Source organism: Nannospalax galili, unplaced genomic scaffold (assembly GCF_000622305.1).
Source record: "Nannospalax galili isolate Female #2095 unplaced genomic scaffold, S.galili_v1.0 scaffold1328, whole genome shotgun sequence".
In the NCBI taxonomy this organism is placed as follows: Eukaryota; Metazoa; Chordata; class Mammalia; order Rodentia; family Spalacidae; genus Nannospalax; species Nannospalax galili.
Window position 1 is genome coordinate 255532 of NW_008358795.1, and position 14543 is coordinate 270074.

Genomic DNA, 14543 nt, shown 5'->3' on the forward strand with positions numbered 1-14543 from the left:
CTCCAAGTGCCTTCTGGGTCCTCCATCTTGGTACCCAAGACCCTTCCCAATAGGGGCATTCCACATTCCAACTGGGGCATCCAACCTGAGCACAGAGTCCAAGCTGGAGCTGGGGACCCCTGCCCGAGTGTCTCAGAGTCAACGATTTAAGTCACCCTGATCATCCCTGGGGACTTAGGCTACTGCTCCAGATTCCCCAGCTGTACATACCCAGGTCATCTAGGACTTCACATATAGACTGAGAAATTGTGTAAAAAGCCATTTAGTAATTGAAATCTTATTTACTTATTATTTTTTCTTTCTTTGAAAAATATTTATTTTTGTGTGTAGGAGTGTTTTGACTGCATGTACATGACTGCGACCAGGTCATGCAGTACCGACAGAGGTCAGAAAAGGGTGTTAGATCCCCCTGGAACTAGAGTTACAGATGATTGTTAACCGCCATGTGGATGCTGGGAGCCAAATCTGGGTCCTCTTCACCAGCAGCCAGTGCTCTTAACCACTGAACCATCTTTCCAGCCCCCTTTTCTTTCTTTTTTGAGGTAGAGTCTCACTCTATAGACAAGGCTAGCCTAGAAATTGTGGTGTTCCTTCTGTCTAGGTGCTAGAGGACTGGGATGATGAGCATGCACCATGGTGCTCAGCTTGAAATTCCATTCTATCAATGACTAATTGTGGTGCTACGGTGCGGATGCTAAGCATTTATACAAGATCCCACCCACTGGGAATCTCTCCAGGGACTCTGCAGCCCTAACCAAGTGAACACCCTGTTCATGAATGGAGAAAAGCCAAATGCCTTCCCCAAGCACTTTCTAAGAGCGGAACCCAGAGCCAGGCCATCCTGCGGACATGTTAGTATCCTCTTTGGTGCTGAGAGCGATCTGAGCAGCATGGAATGCCTACACTGAGCAGAACTTTATCACATCCAGGGTGGCTAGAAACAGTCCCCAGAGCACAGGGGGGCAATGTCAGTCCTGGTTTAAAGGCTCTGCTGTTGTGTAACCCTGTTACCCCCTTCCCCATCACCTACCCACAAAGAGCTCTGGGTTACTTTCTGGCAGTATGGCCTTGGAAGAGGGCCTGTAATTCTCCAAGCTTCCATCCTGTAGCTCTCTGCTATGTTACCAGCTCTGAATTCAGCTTATAGAAGCTGGAACACCAAGGAACATCTGGACTGCAGCTGACATCTGTCGAGGGTTTTCACACTGCTTCATCCCAGGGCAGGAGGCAGGAGGGAGAGAGGCAGGCAGGGAGACAGAGAAAAAGAACTTGTACCCTCAAGCCCTTCGATAATTGGCACTGTCTTTTCTGAGCATGGAACTCTTGTGACCTGAGCACCTCCCGTCAAGCCCTACCTCCCAACCCTGGAGTAGTGGGAATTAAGTTTCTAGAACATGTCTTTGGTGGGACATAGTCAAAGCATAGCCCTCATCCATATCACAGTTTGGCCCAGTCCCCTTCCCTAAACTGTCTTCAGTTTTCCTCCAAACCACCAGACTAATCCCCAGAATCCACCCAACCCCTCCCTGGGAAGCTGAGCAAGGGGTAAGGCAAGCTCAAGACTAAATCTTAGTCTGCCTCCAAGCACTCAAGAGGCAGAGGCAGGAGGATCTCTGTGTGTTCAAGGCCAGCCTGGTCTACATAGTGAGTTCCAGGACCGCTTGGGGCTACAGGGAGACCCTGTCTCAAAAAGACCAAAAAAAAAAAAAAATACATTTACTTTGTGGGTGTGTTGGGGCACACATGTCATGGTGTATATAGAGAACAACCTTCGAGAAATTGAACTGGGTCATCAGACTTAGCAGCAAGCACTCTTTCCTGCTAAGCCAAGTTGATGCCCTCCCTCCTTATTTTTTTGGACAGGGAGGGACTCATGTAATCCAAGCTGACCTTGGATTTACTATCTATCAGAGGATGACCTTGAACTTCTGACTCTTCTGCCTCTACCTCTTGAGTGCTGGAATTACAGACATGCACTATTTTATCCTGTTTATTTGGTGCTGAGGACAGAATTCAGGATTTCATTCATGTTAAATATGTACTCTAGCAATTAAGCTATATGCCCAGCCCAGGATGGTCTCTCCTTTATTTTTAATTTTTAATTTTTTTCTTTTTGAGACAGGGTCTCCCTGCAGCCCCAGCTGGTCTGCAACTCTATGTAGACCAGGCTGGCTTCAAACTCACAGAGATTCACCTGCCTCTGCCTCCTGAGTGCTGGGATTAAAGGCGTGTGCCACTATTCTTGCAGATTTGTTTTATTTTAAATTAATTAGGTACATGTATCTGTGTATGTGCATGGAGGGCAGGTGCCCACAGAGGTCAGAGGTGTTGGAGCTGGAGTTTCTGATGGTTATGAGCTGCCTGATGTGGGTGCTGGGAATTGAACTTGAGTCCTCTAGAAGAGCACTATGTGCACTTAACCACAGAGTTATCTCTCTAGCCCTGTAATCTCTGTGGTAAAGTCACTTGAGCAGAACATAGTGGCACACTTCTGTGGTCCCAGCATTTGAGAGGTTGAGGAAGGAGGAGTGCTTGAGCCCAGGAGTTCAAGATCAGCCTGGGTCACATGACTCTGTTTCAATAATTATGTTGACTATGGCAATGGTAGTGGTGGTGGTGTGGTGATGGCGATGATAATGGAGATGTCAATTGATTAGCAACCATAATTCCATTGGCAATTGACATTCTCTTTTCTCATCTAACAAAATATTCATAGGTTCTAGAGATTATAGTATGGACTTCTTGATGCTAGGGGTGTGTGTGTGTGTGTGTGTGTGTGTGTGTGTTACTGGGGACTGAGAAGAAGCCTCACATACAAGAAAGCTCACTCAGCTCCTCTGAGCTATATTCCCAGCCCCGAATATGGACATCTTTAGGGGAACATGATTCATAATCCTTCTTCCCACCCTCCCCTCCCTCTTGGCTTGGCTGACATCTCTCCCCCACCCCCAGCATCCTTCCCTCCAGTAGAAGGCATTCCCGGCCCCACCTCCCTAAGGGCCCTTTCCACAGTTACAGTATGGGAGCCAAGCATCCTGGTTCCCCTCCCCCACCATTATGCAATCCTTTTGCCTCACTGCTCTCAGTTCTTAACTCAGGATGTCCTGGTGCAGCTGGGACCTTGGCTTGCTTTCTTTGTTGCTGTTGTTGTTTATTTTTTATTTATTTAGTCTTTTGGAGACAGGGTCTCCCTGTAGCCCCAGTTGGCCTAGAATTCACTATGAAGACCAGGCTGGCCTCGATCTTAGAGATCTGCCTGCCTCTGCCTTGAAAGTGAGGGGATTAAAGGAGCGTGCCACCACATCCAGCAAGATAGATTTTTTTAAAAATAGCTTATTTTGGGGCCAGGCGTGGTCCTGCACGCCTTTAATCCCAGCACTCAGGAGGCAGAGGCAGGCAGATCTTTGTGAGTTTAAGGCCAGCCTGGTCTACATAGTGAGTTCCAGGACAGCTAGGGCTACAAGGAGACTCTGTCTCAAAAAAGACAAAAAAAAAAAAGCTTATTTTTATTTTATGTGTTATGAATGTATTGCCTGCATGTATGTATGTAAGTGCACCTGTATCATTCAATGCCTGTAGAGGTCAGAAGAGGGTATCGGATCCCCTGGATGGAGTTAAGGATGGTTGTTAGCCGCCCTGTGGGTGCTGGGACTTGAACTCTGGAAGAGCAGCCAGTGCTCTTAACCACTGAGCTATCTCTCATATCCATTTTATCACAGAAAGGAGCAAAGACAAGTCTCCCTTGGTCTATCTCAGGAATCTCAGGACCTCCTCCTTCAATAACCCTTTCTGGTACTGTGCGACGTTGTTCTGAATGAATGAGTCGCAGAGCCCAACCCATTTGGGAAACTACCTAGCTGGACGGCAAACACAGGCCTGCCCAGCAGGCCCTCTCCCTCTCCTCTCTCTGCTCTCTCTCTTCCCTCTCCCCCCACTGTCTCTGTCTCTCTTCTTCTCTCCTCTCCTCTCTCCTCTAATCCCCTCTCCCTTCTCCTTTTATCTCTCCCCTCTCCTCTCTCTTCTCTCTCCCCCGTCTCTCCCGCCTTCCCTCTTCTTTCTTTCTCTCCCCTTTCTCTCCCACCTCTGTCTTTCTGTCTCTCCTTCCGCTTTCTCTCCTCTCTCCCCCTCTATCTCTCTGTGTCTCCTCTCTCCCCCCTCTCCTCCCTCCCCTCACACCTCTAGCTCTCTGTCTCTCCCCTCTCCTCTTCTCCCCCGCCTCCTCCTTCTCTCTGTCTCTCTGTCTCTCTGTCTCTCCCCCCCCAAATGCTCCTAAGTTGGTAGCCCCCATTCATTCCCAGATAGTCCTACAATTTCCTCGTGTGTTGGCGCCTCCCTGCCCCAGCCCCGCAGGGAAGGGAACCGGTCCGAAGCTGCTCGGAGAATACTGCAGAATTCGGTCTTTCGGCCACTAGCAGGCTCTGACTCCACCACGCAGGGCTGGAGTCCGCGAGGTCCACCGCTGACACCGAGGGCGACCGGAGCGGGCGGGACTGGATGCGGCTCGGACCCAGCAGCGAGCCTCTCGGTGGACAGGGGAGCCTAGGCTGCGCCCGGGTGGGCGGGGAGGTGGGTGGGGAGCCGGCGGGATGCGGCCCTATGATTGGCTCCTCTGGCTGGGGCGGGGCGGAGGCGGGGTTTCAGCGCCCTGGTTCGCGCAGTAAGTTCCCAGCCCGGCCCGGGTCGCGGGTCCAGCCGTGCAGCTCTGCAGCTTCGCCCGCCCGCCGCTCGCAGCCTCTCGGTGAGTTCGGGCCGGCTTCTGCAGGCCGCCCGCGGCCCAAAGAGACCCACCCGCTCGGGGCTCGGCTCCCGCCCGCGCTGGATCAGGTCCCTTCCCGGGCTCCGCGGTGTTTCCCTCCGGCGCCGGGTCCCCGCACCCCTTTCCGTTCACCTCCCACGCCCCGCGGGGCGCTGCATTCCGTGGGGAGCCCGCACCCCAGCCCTGGGACCTGGGCTCATCCTCTCACCGCCCAGTGTCCCCGCCCGGGCCGCAGGCCGTATTTTTAGACTATGGTGAGGCGTTCTCCTATCTTTAGCTAGGGCTGCAGTGTCCTGAAACGGATCCGGGCTGCGCCCCGGCCAGGGACCGGGAGGGGTCGGCGCGGGAACGCGAGCCGGAGCTGAGGAGCGGGAGGGCGGGGGCCTGCACACCCGATATCTGGCCCTGAGCCCGAGCGGACACTCGGACATCGCCCAGGCCGGGAAGCAAGGGGGAGGTCCCTCCCACAGCCTGCGGTTGAGCGCAAGGGACCGGATCGCCTGAATTTCCTCCCCATGGTTCGATTGTGCGACCCCTGGGAAAAAGATCTACATCTGGTACTCGAACCCGCAGCTGCGCGGTGGGCGCCTGGCTGGAGCCCGAGGTGTGCTGGAGACCCTGGTGCGCTGGGGCCCGGCGTGATATCGGGGCCGCGCGCCACCTTGTGACTGCAGATCTTGGTGCCGCTCTGTATTGGGACCCAGGGAGACCTGGCTGCGGCAGAACCAGACTCTGGGCCAGCCCCGTCCCCGCAGGTAGGAGGGGGCCCAGGCCTGGGACGATTCGTTGTTCTTTTTGCTAGCAGTGCCTGGGAGAGCCAAAGTGCTTGAGAAAGGCCTTCCAGATGCTCGCTGAATACCGGTTGACAGTGACTGTGGACTCATATTAAGCAAGTGGTTTCTCACTTTCAGTGTAGGGATGGGTCAGCCCATTTTATAGATGGGGGAAGGTGAGTCCCAGAGAGGAGAGATATGTTGCCCAAGGTCACAGAGTCCCAGGTGGAACTAGATTCAAAACCTGTTCCTTTGGCTGGCAAAATGGTTCATTGGGTCCAAGCTTTAGCTGCAAGCCTGGAGATGTGAGTTCGAATTCCCAGCATATATGTGAAGATGGAAGGAGAGAAGCGACTCTGCAAAGTAGTCCTCTTACTCCACACACATGCCAGCATACACAATCACAGTAGATAAAATTTTAAAACCAGTGGGGGAGGGGGCTTCTTGAACATCCCTAGTGAGTTTAATGTTCTTTGTGACAGAGGAGCTCTGCAACTCTAGGAAGTCATTTTTATTTTGTCTTTTTGACAAAAAGATCTCCTTGTAGCCCCATTTGGCCTGGAACTCATTATGTAGACCAGGCTGGCCTTGAACTCATAAGAGATTCTCTTGGCTCTGCCTCCCAAGTGCTGGAATTAAAGGCATATGCCACCTCGCCAGGTTCTAGGAAGTCATTTTATGTGATGGAGGCCCAGGGTTACTGGACAGGGTCACACATAGAGCTGGGAAGGTGCCCACAGTTCCTTCCGTTGCTGGAGGAAGCCCCCACTCCCCACCCCCAGCCTTGCCCTAATCAGAGCTTTTTCTCATCTCTGGACGCTTGCAAATTGGGAGGAAGTGGAAGCCAATGGGTGTTACCAGATGGAAGAGACCTGGGGAACAGTTGTTTCTCTCCTCCCCAACCACATCGGCATTTGTGTGACCCACTGCCTCAGAGCCACATGAACCAGCTTGGGTACCAGTGCCCTCTCTTGCTAGTTGGATGATCTTCATAAAGTACCTTAACACCTCTGAAGTTTAGCTCCAGCCTCTGTCCAGGCCAGCAATGGTATCCACTGCAATGTGCCTGATTATTAGCGTGAGGAACCACATGGCAGGCTGGAGCCTGGCATCCTGTGGTTGCCAAATCAGAGTACTTGGGGTTTGCTGGTTGTAATTCCCAGCTCTCCCCTGGGTGGTTGATGTTGGCCCCACCCTTCCCTTTAGCCTCTGTTCTTCTCACATCTGGATTTGGGTGGGTACATCTGGCTCTGAGTGAGGCAGCTGTCAAGAACAGCCTGATTTGCTGTGAAAACACTCAAGCTGTCTTGGCACTCTAGTGTGATGGAGTGAGGGTAGGGGAAAACCTGGCCCAGGCTCTAGGCAAATCTCACCAGTCAGCCCGACTCTCCTCCCCAAATGGAAAGGAAGGAAAAGCTACCCTAGGGCTTCATACCTGCCAAGGGGACAGACTGGAAATTGTCAGCATGCCCTGAGCTTGGCATGGTGGTCACAGGATGAACAGGTGATGGAATTCCAAGACCTAGGGTGCCTGCCTAGGCTCAGCTGGAATCTACACTAGGGAATCATTTCTTTGTTTCCTGTTGAGTTGCAGGTGCTCTGGAGAAGCAAGATGTCCATCCTCCATGGCTCAACAGACTGACCTGAGATGTCAGACCTTGGGGTGAGGTTTCCTGAGCAAGGACCTGTGCTGGGATAAGGTGGGAGGGCAGTTAGAATTCTGCCCTGCCTGCATCCTGCTGCCTCAGCCTTACCCTTTCTATTCACCCTTAGCCTGCCCAGGATAGAGGAAATGGCAGCTGCCTCCTTTATGGAGGAAGGTGGGCCCCGCTAGCTAAAATCCCTTCCCTGATCTTACCTGCTGGGTGAAGTTGGACAGGTTCCTTTGCCTTTTATACTGGGGCCACTCAGGCCCTCCATGCACTCCCACTCCACCAAGGAATGGAGGGGAGCATACATGCTCTACCTCCTCTTTTGTTAAACAAGTATGACACCCATTTATAGTATACTTAGTTTTTCCACGTTAAAAATATCCTTGTTTGTTCCTGACTACATAAACAATACATGCACGTAAATAATACATGCTAATTAAGAAGCTAATAGCTGGAAGGTAGCTTAGTGGCAGAACACTTTCAGAGCATGTATGAGGCCCTGAGTTTGATTCCTAGCACCTCAAAAAAAAATTGAGGTTGGGCATGGTAGTACAAACCTTTAATCCCAGCACTCAGGAGGTACAGGCAGGTGATCTGTCAGTTTGAGTCCAGCCTCGTCTATATAGCAAGTTCTAGACCAGCTGGGGCTACATAGTAAGACCATATCTAAAAACAAAAAAACCTAGGGACTAAAAAGATGGCTTAGCAGTTAAGAACACTGACTGCTTTTGTGGAGGACCCAGGTTCAGTTCCTAGCATCCACATGGTGGCTAACAACCATCTATAACTTCAGTTCTGGGGAATCTGACACCTTCTTCTGTCCTTGGGAACTGCACACAGGTGGTCCACTTATGTACATGCAGGCAAAACACTCATACGCTTTAAATAAATAAAAAAATTTTTTTCATCTTTTTGAGACAGGGTCTCCCTGTAGCTCCAGCTGTCCTGGAACTCACTATGTGGACCAGGCTGGCCTTGAACTCACAGAGATCCACCTGCCTCTGCCTCCCAAGTGCTGGGACTATAGGCGTGCGCCACCACGCCCGGTCTATAAATAAATAATTTTTTAAAAAGTGTCTGAACAAGAGGAAAAGTCAACCTGAAATTATCCACCATCAGCATTCGGGTGGATAACCCCTTCACATTTATATATCATTCACATGTACTATCTTCCAGTGATGCGACCAAATTGTACAAATCACTTTTAGTGAGAACACCGTTCCTTCCAAATCAGTGGCCCCTCACCTCCTCGCTGTCTCTGTCCTGGAAAGGTAACCCATGACAACCATGCTGCCCTTTCCAAACTTGCTCACTTCCCATGTAAGATAGGCGCCCACACTGGCCCACACATGCATGTTCAGAGAGCAGGTGGCAGCAGGTAGCCAGTGCTTTTAATAAATGGCATCCTCTCTACCATGTTTTCCCATTTTGAATTGTCTTGTGGGGGTCCAAAATGGATCTGATGCTTCCCACTTGTACATGCTAAGGAAGCACTTTGCCACACAGCTGCGCAGCCAGGAGAGTGCTAATATTCAAATGATGGTTGGATGATTGTGATAATTAGCTGATGTATTTGCAAAGAGCTCAGGAGAATACCACCTCCCCAATTTTTAAAATATTTTATTTATTTTCAAATTTTTTATGTGTATAAGTGTATTGCAAGCATGTATGTAAGTGCACCACCTGTGTCCTGAAATGCCCACAGAAGTCAGAGAGGGTGTTGGATTCCCCTGAAACTGCAGTTAGAGATGTTTGTTAACCACCATGTGGGTGCTGCGAATCAAATCCAGGTCCTCTGTAAGAGCAGCTGAGCCACTCTCCCTTCCATCTTCTCTCTCGGTGCTGGAGCAGGGAGAGGGACCAGACACCATTAGACTCAGGAGGAGGAAACGCCAAGAAGGTGACCTCAAGTGGGACATGATTGGATCCAGTGGGAAGTGTTGGCCATTTGGCATTGTTGGCTGGACAACTACTGTGTGCCTAGCCCTGTGCCAGTCCTGGGTGAGAGAGGCAGTTCTCAAACTCTCCATCCTTAGTTGAATAGGGAGTTGAGACCAGTGGTGACACTCAATACAACGTGGCACTGATTGTGAGGTAACACAGCTGATGGAGATCAGGGAAGAGAGTGAGTAACCCGGTACGGCAGACAAGCAGAGAAGAGACCAAGGCTTGTGCCCGGCGTGGTGGCAAAAAAAAAGAGGAGGACTTAGCCGGGCGTGGTGGCACATGCCTGTAGTCCCAGCACTTGGGAAGCAGAGGCAGGCAGATCTCTGCGAGTTCAAGGCCAGCCTGGTCTACATAGTGAGTTCTAGGACAGCTGGAGCCATAGAGAGACCCTGCTTCAAAAAGACAAAAAAAAAAAAAAAGAGGAGGACTTAGTATTGTTTTGATATTATTCTGTAAGACACAGTGGGCCCATGAAGACATGTACTTTTTATAAAGTATTTTATTTATTTATTTTTAATTTATGTATATGAGAGTTTAGCCTGCTTGTATGTATGTGCAGTAACCATGGAAGCCAGCATTGAACCCTCTGGAACTGGAGTTATGAGATGGTTGTGAGTCACCATGTGGATACTGGGAACTGAACGCTCATCTCTGGAAGAGCAACCAGTGCTCTAAGCTGCTGAGCTATCTCCCTAGCCTGGAGATGTACTTTCTGGCAGCCTCCCCCTAAGGACAGTGACCTCAGTTGGGCTCCCAGGGCTGACAAAGGGGGACCAGAAATAAGAGAGTTTGGGGGGGTGTTTTTTTTTTGTTTTTTTTTTTTTTTTGGACAGGGTCTCCCTGTAGTCCCAGCTGACCTGAACTCACTATGTAGACCAGGCTGGCCTTGAACTCACAGAGATCCGCCTGCCTCTGCCTCCCGAGTGCTGAGATTAAAGGTGTGCGCCACCACACTTGGCTGAGAGGTTTTTTTTTCATATTTTATTATGTATATGAGTGTATTACCTGAATGAATATAAGTGTACCTGTGTCGTGCAGTGCCCACAGAGGTCAGAAGAGGGGTTTTTTGTTTTGTCTTTTTTTTTAAGACAGGGTCTTACTAGGTAGCCCTGGCTAGCCTGGAACTCATAGAGATCTGCCTGCCTCTGCCTCCCGAGTACTGGGATTAAAAGTGTGAAAAAAAAAAAAAAGGTGTGCACCACCATGAAGGTCTCTTGTATCCAGGACGGCCTCACCCTCAGAACTTGGTATGTAGCCAGAGATGGCCTTAAATGCCTGATCCTGCTGCCTCCACCTCCCAACTGCTGAGCTTCCTGGCTGTACCACCATGCATGATTTTATGCGGTGCTGTGGATCAAACCCAGGACTTGCTTCACTCATGCTAGGTAATCACTCTACCAACCGAGCTACACCCTCAGCCCTTTTTGTCGTTTGTTGTTTTGAAGCAGGATCTCATGTAACTTAGGCTAGCCTTGAACTCCAGATGCTCCTGCCTGTGCCTTCTGAGTGCTGGGATCACTGGCCCGCGCCTCCTCACCTGGCTCTTGTAGGTTACTGTCCTTTGTCTTCCTGTCCCTGACTTTCATGTCCCTTTATTTCAGTTCCTCAACCCTGGACCAAGGAGAGAATCTTGGGACAAGACCAAAGCACATTGCTGCTGGCAAGAACCCCACCTTTCTGCCTCCAGTTCTCCAGAAAGGATTTTCATCCATTTAAGAAAAAAGTTTGGAGCGTATTTATTCTGACAGTCCATCTACACTGGTCTTCAATCTTTTTTTTTTTTTTTTTCTAATTCTTTGGGCCAACTCTGATCATATTCTTTGGCCTTTTGAAAGCCTCTGGAGCCAGTGTTTCAGCGTAAGGGTGTTGAGAGGAGGCTTTGTAAGCCGTAGACTGAGCAGTCAGAGCTGTGTGCTGAGGTCACCATGTCCACCAAGGTCCCCATCTATCTGAAGCGTGGCAGCCGCAAAGGCAAGAAAGAAAAGCTTCGGGACCTGCTGTCTTCAGACATGATCAGCCCGCCACTTGGGGACTTCCGTCACACCATTCATATTGGCAGTGGTGGTGGCGATGACATGTTTGGGGACATCTCCTTCCTGCAGGGCAAGTTCCACCTCCTGCCTGGAACAGCAGTGGAGCCAGAGGAGGACAGCAGCTTCGACCTCCCCTTCCAGTTCACCCGTACTGCCACAGTGTGTGGGCGAGAGCTCCCCGATGGGCTGTCACCTCTGCTCAAGAATGCCATCTCCCTTCCGGTCATTGGTGGCCCCCAGGCCCTCACCCTGCCCACAGCCCAAGCCCCACCTAAGCCACCTCGCCTGCACCTGGAGTCACCCCAGCATTCCCCGAAGCCCTCCCCACAGGAGGCAGGAAGTGTGGACATCTGGAGGACTCCAGAGGCTAGCTCGCCCCACAATGGGATGACCCCAGAGTCAGAGGCCAAGGAGCCCTTCTTGTCCCACGCCAGCTCTCTGCTGTCCCTGCATGTGGACCTGGGGCCTTCCATCTTGGATGACGTCTTACAGATCATGGATCAGGACCTGGGCCGTGTGCAGATCCCCACTTAAGACCCTTGGCTGGCTGATCAGACAGGGCACCCAGGCTGGGATGATGCCTGGATGTGGGCTATGGACATGGCCCTGGCCTAGCCATCAGGACTCCAGGTCCCACCAGTGGGTGCTGGCCAGTGATTGTCATTTTGAGCCTTTGTTTCCCTTCCTACTTCTCCCAGTGGACATAGAGTGCATCCTGGCTGTCCTCAGGGGGCATGTGTCAGTCCAAAGTGCCCTGAGCCTCATGGGTTCTTTGGACCCCTATCACCAGTTGCCCCCCTTCCCTCAGGCCCCTGGAAGGAAGGCTCTGCTGAAATGGACTCCTCCCCCTTTCCAACTCCCCTGCCTCAGCCTCATCCGATGCCCTGACTTAGGAGCAAGGGAAGAGCCAGGCTGTTCCTGTTTGTCTTTGAGTCCAGGACTGGGAGCCTGGTATTAGTGATCAGATGTGTCCTTTCTCTTGCCCTATTCATCCCCTTCCTCACATGACCAGGGAATTCTGGTTGCAATAAAGCATGCTGCTGCTGGTGGCTGAGCAGCCTGTACCCACCCCATGTTTCCTGCTGACGGTGGGCCAGTCTCCAAGACCAGTAGGTTCTGTTGGGAGAAACTCCATCCCAAAAGGCATGCTGGAGGCCTGTCCCTCCCTCTGGGGGGTGTGCCTGATTCTTCCTTCATAGTGAGAAGGAAGCAGGAACAATTAGTTACTTTTCTTCTTGCTGTGAGAAAACAGTACAGTCTATCACTGGGAGAAAGTCACGGCCGAAGGAGCCCGAGGCTGCTGGTAGACTTGTATCCACAGTCAAGAAGCAGAGAACAATGAATATGGGTGCTCAGCTCACTTTCTACTTTTCATTCAGTCCAGGACCCCATGAGCTGGTGCCACCCACAATTAGGGTAGATCTCACCTCAATGAACCCAACCTAGAAATGCCCTCACAGACATGTCCAGACATTTGTTTCCATGATGATTCTAAATCTCATCAAAGTGTGTTACCACCACAAACCATTGCAAATATTGGCGACTAATGTAGGTGTTTGGTAAGAAGGTGATTGGGGTCTGGCCAGGGAGGTAGACCTGCCAGCCTTGTGCAAGGGGCTAACAGGTTCTCCATCCTCACAGAGGAGGTGGGAAGGAGTGTGACAGTCTGACCATCAGCAGCTGTTTATTGAGCATCTGTTGTCTGGTTGGCATGACTCCAGAGGCTGGAAACTCAGGCAGATACAGCCTTTACTCTCTTGAAGCTAACGTTCTTTTTTTTTATTTTTTTGGTCTTTTTGAGACAGGGTCTCCCTGTAGCCCCAGCTGCCCTGGAACTCACTATATAGACCAGGCTGGCCTTGAACTCACAGAGATCCGCCTGCCTCTGCCATTAAAGACATGCACCACCATGCCCGGCTTGAAGCTAACATTCTAAGTGGGACAAAGATGTTAAATATGTGAACAAGTGAAAGACATCTCTAGCACATAAAATGGTGAGGCTGGGAATTCCTGGGGGCACACAGGGCACACTAGGGTGATTGGATGTAATTCTGTGCCAGACCTGGGCCAATAGGCTTATGCTCAGGCATAAGCAGACACCAAGGTACTAAAGTGTATGACAGAGCAGTAGAAAGACCATGGACCTCTGAGTTCCATCTGGCCTGTGTGAGACTCTGTTTCCCCATCTCTTGCCAGAGTCTATGGAACCTATATTGCAAGGTACACGAAGAAACTAGGAATAGCTGTGGCTAATTTCTGCATGGAAGATATTTAATACGGTTATGACGTGTAACAAAAGAACTCAGGACTCAGGAAAGGCAGTACTGTGAGGCTGGAGGACAGGTTGGCGTCAGCTGAAAACAATCTTGCTGCCTGCAAGGCGGAAGCTGGGGCCATGAGGAGCTGCTGAAGGATTTGGGGCAGGACAGGCATGCAGCCAGATCTAGATTTCAGAAAGGTCACTACCTAGTCAAAGCAGAGGATAGAATCAGCTACTTCTAGTCGGAGGAGGACTGGACCAAACAGGGTAGAGAGCATGGGGCCATGCTAAGATGGGTCTGTTACAGATGGGGCCCTGGAGGCCAGTTCAGCAGCAGTGACCTCACTGGGTCCCGCTCAGTTCATAGCCTTTTGATCTTCGAATCCCAGACTCCCCTCCTCACCCTTTTTCTTTCTACTAGGAAGGGATTTCAGACGGAAACAGATTTTGATAGGATACATTTTGTTGCAGGGACTTTTATTTTCTTCCTGATAATGTGTTCTCTTCTAGTGGGTTAACATAGATATAACGTGGGAGTAGAGAGGTGGCTTGGTGATTAAGAACACTTGCTACTCTTCCAAAGGACCTAGGTTTGACTCCCAGCACCTACATGGCAGGTCTGTCACCCTCTTCTGGCCTTCACAGGCACTACACACAGACCAGAATACATAACAGCAATCATAACACTGTACAAGTAAAAATAAATCATAAAAAGATAGACATAATAAAGTTTCCTTTTTTATGGTGCTGGGGGTTGAATTCAGGGCCTTGTGCATGCTGGGCGATGCATTGAAATCAGAGATCCAAGTAGCTCTACTGAGCCCCAAACCTACCTTTTGTATTGTTTTGGTGGTTTCGTTTGTTTGTTTTCTTTTTTGAGACTGTCTCTTGTCTTCTTGTAGCCCAGGTGGCCTAGAACTCGCTATGTAGGCCAGGCTGGCCTCAAACTTACATTCACAGAGATCCTCCTACCTCTGACTCCCCAGTGCTTGGATTAAAGGCATGCTCCACCACACCCAGTTTAGTTTTGGGGGTTGGTTTGTTTGTTGGTCTTTTTGAGACAGGGTCTCCCCATAGCCCCAGCTGGCCTAGAACTCACTATGTAGACCAGGCTGGCCTTGA

At 50.7% G+C, this 14543-nt stretch overlaps 1 protein-coding gene across 9 annotated transcripts; it reads left to right on the top strand.

Moving 5' to 3' along the window:
* Positions 1-4620: 4620 nt before the first annotated feature.
* On the top strand, positions 4621-14150 carry Cdc42ep2 (CDC42 effector protein 2). Of its 9 annotated transcripts, none has more exons than XM_029558200.1 (4): positions 4621-4738; positions 5034-5511; positions 7124-7192; positions 10730-14150. In XM_029558200.1, exon 4 carries the CDS (start codon positions 11054-11056, stop codon positions 11693-11695), a length of 642 nt encoding a protein of 213 aa, XP_029414060.1. In that variant the 5' UTR covers positions 4621-4738; positions 5034-5511; positions 7124-7192; positions 10730-11053; the 3' UTR covers positions 11696-14150. The 9 variants fall into 9 exon arrangements, with proteins under 9 accessions (XP_029414060.1, XP_008820390.1, XP_029414062.1 ...); XM_029558202.1 differs by adding an exon at positions 10353-10375 and having other exon boundaries at positions 4639-5511; XM_029558203.1 differs by having other exon boundaries at positions 4639-5511; positions 7118-7192.
* The last annotated feature ends 393 nt before the right edge of the window (positions 14151-14543 follow it).

Excerpts from the sequence above, each read along its gene's own strand:
- Cdc42ep2 (XM_029558200.1), top strand. The coding sequence starts at position 11,054 with ATGTCCACCAAGGTCCCCATCTATCTGAAGCGTGGCAGCCGCAAAGGC.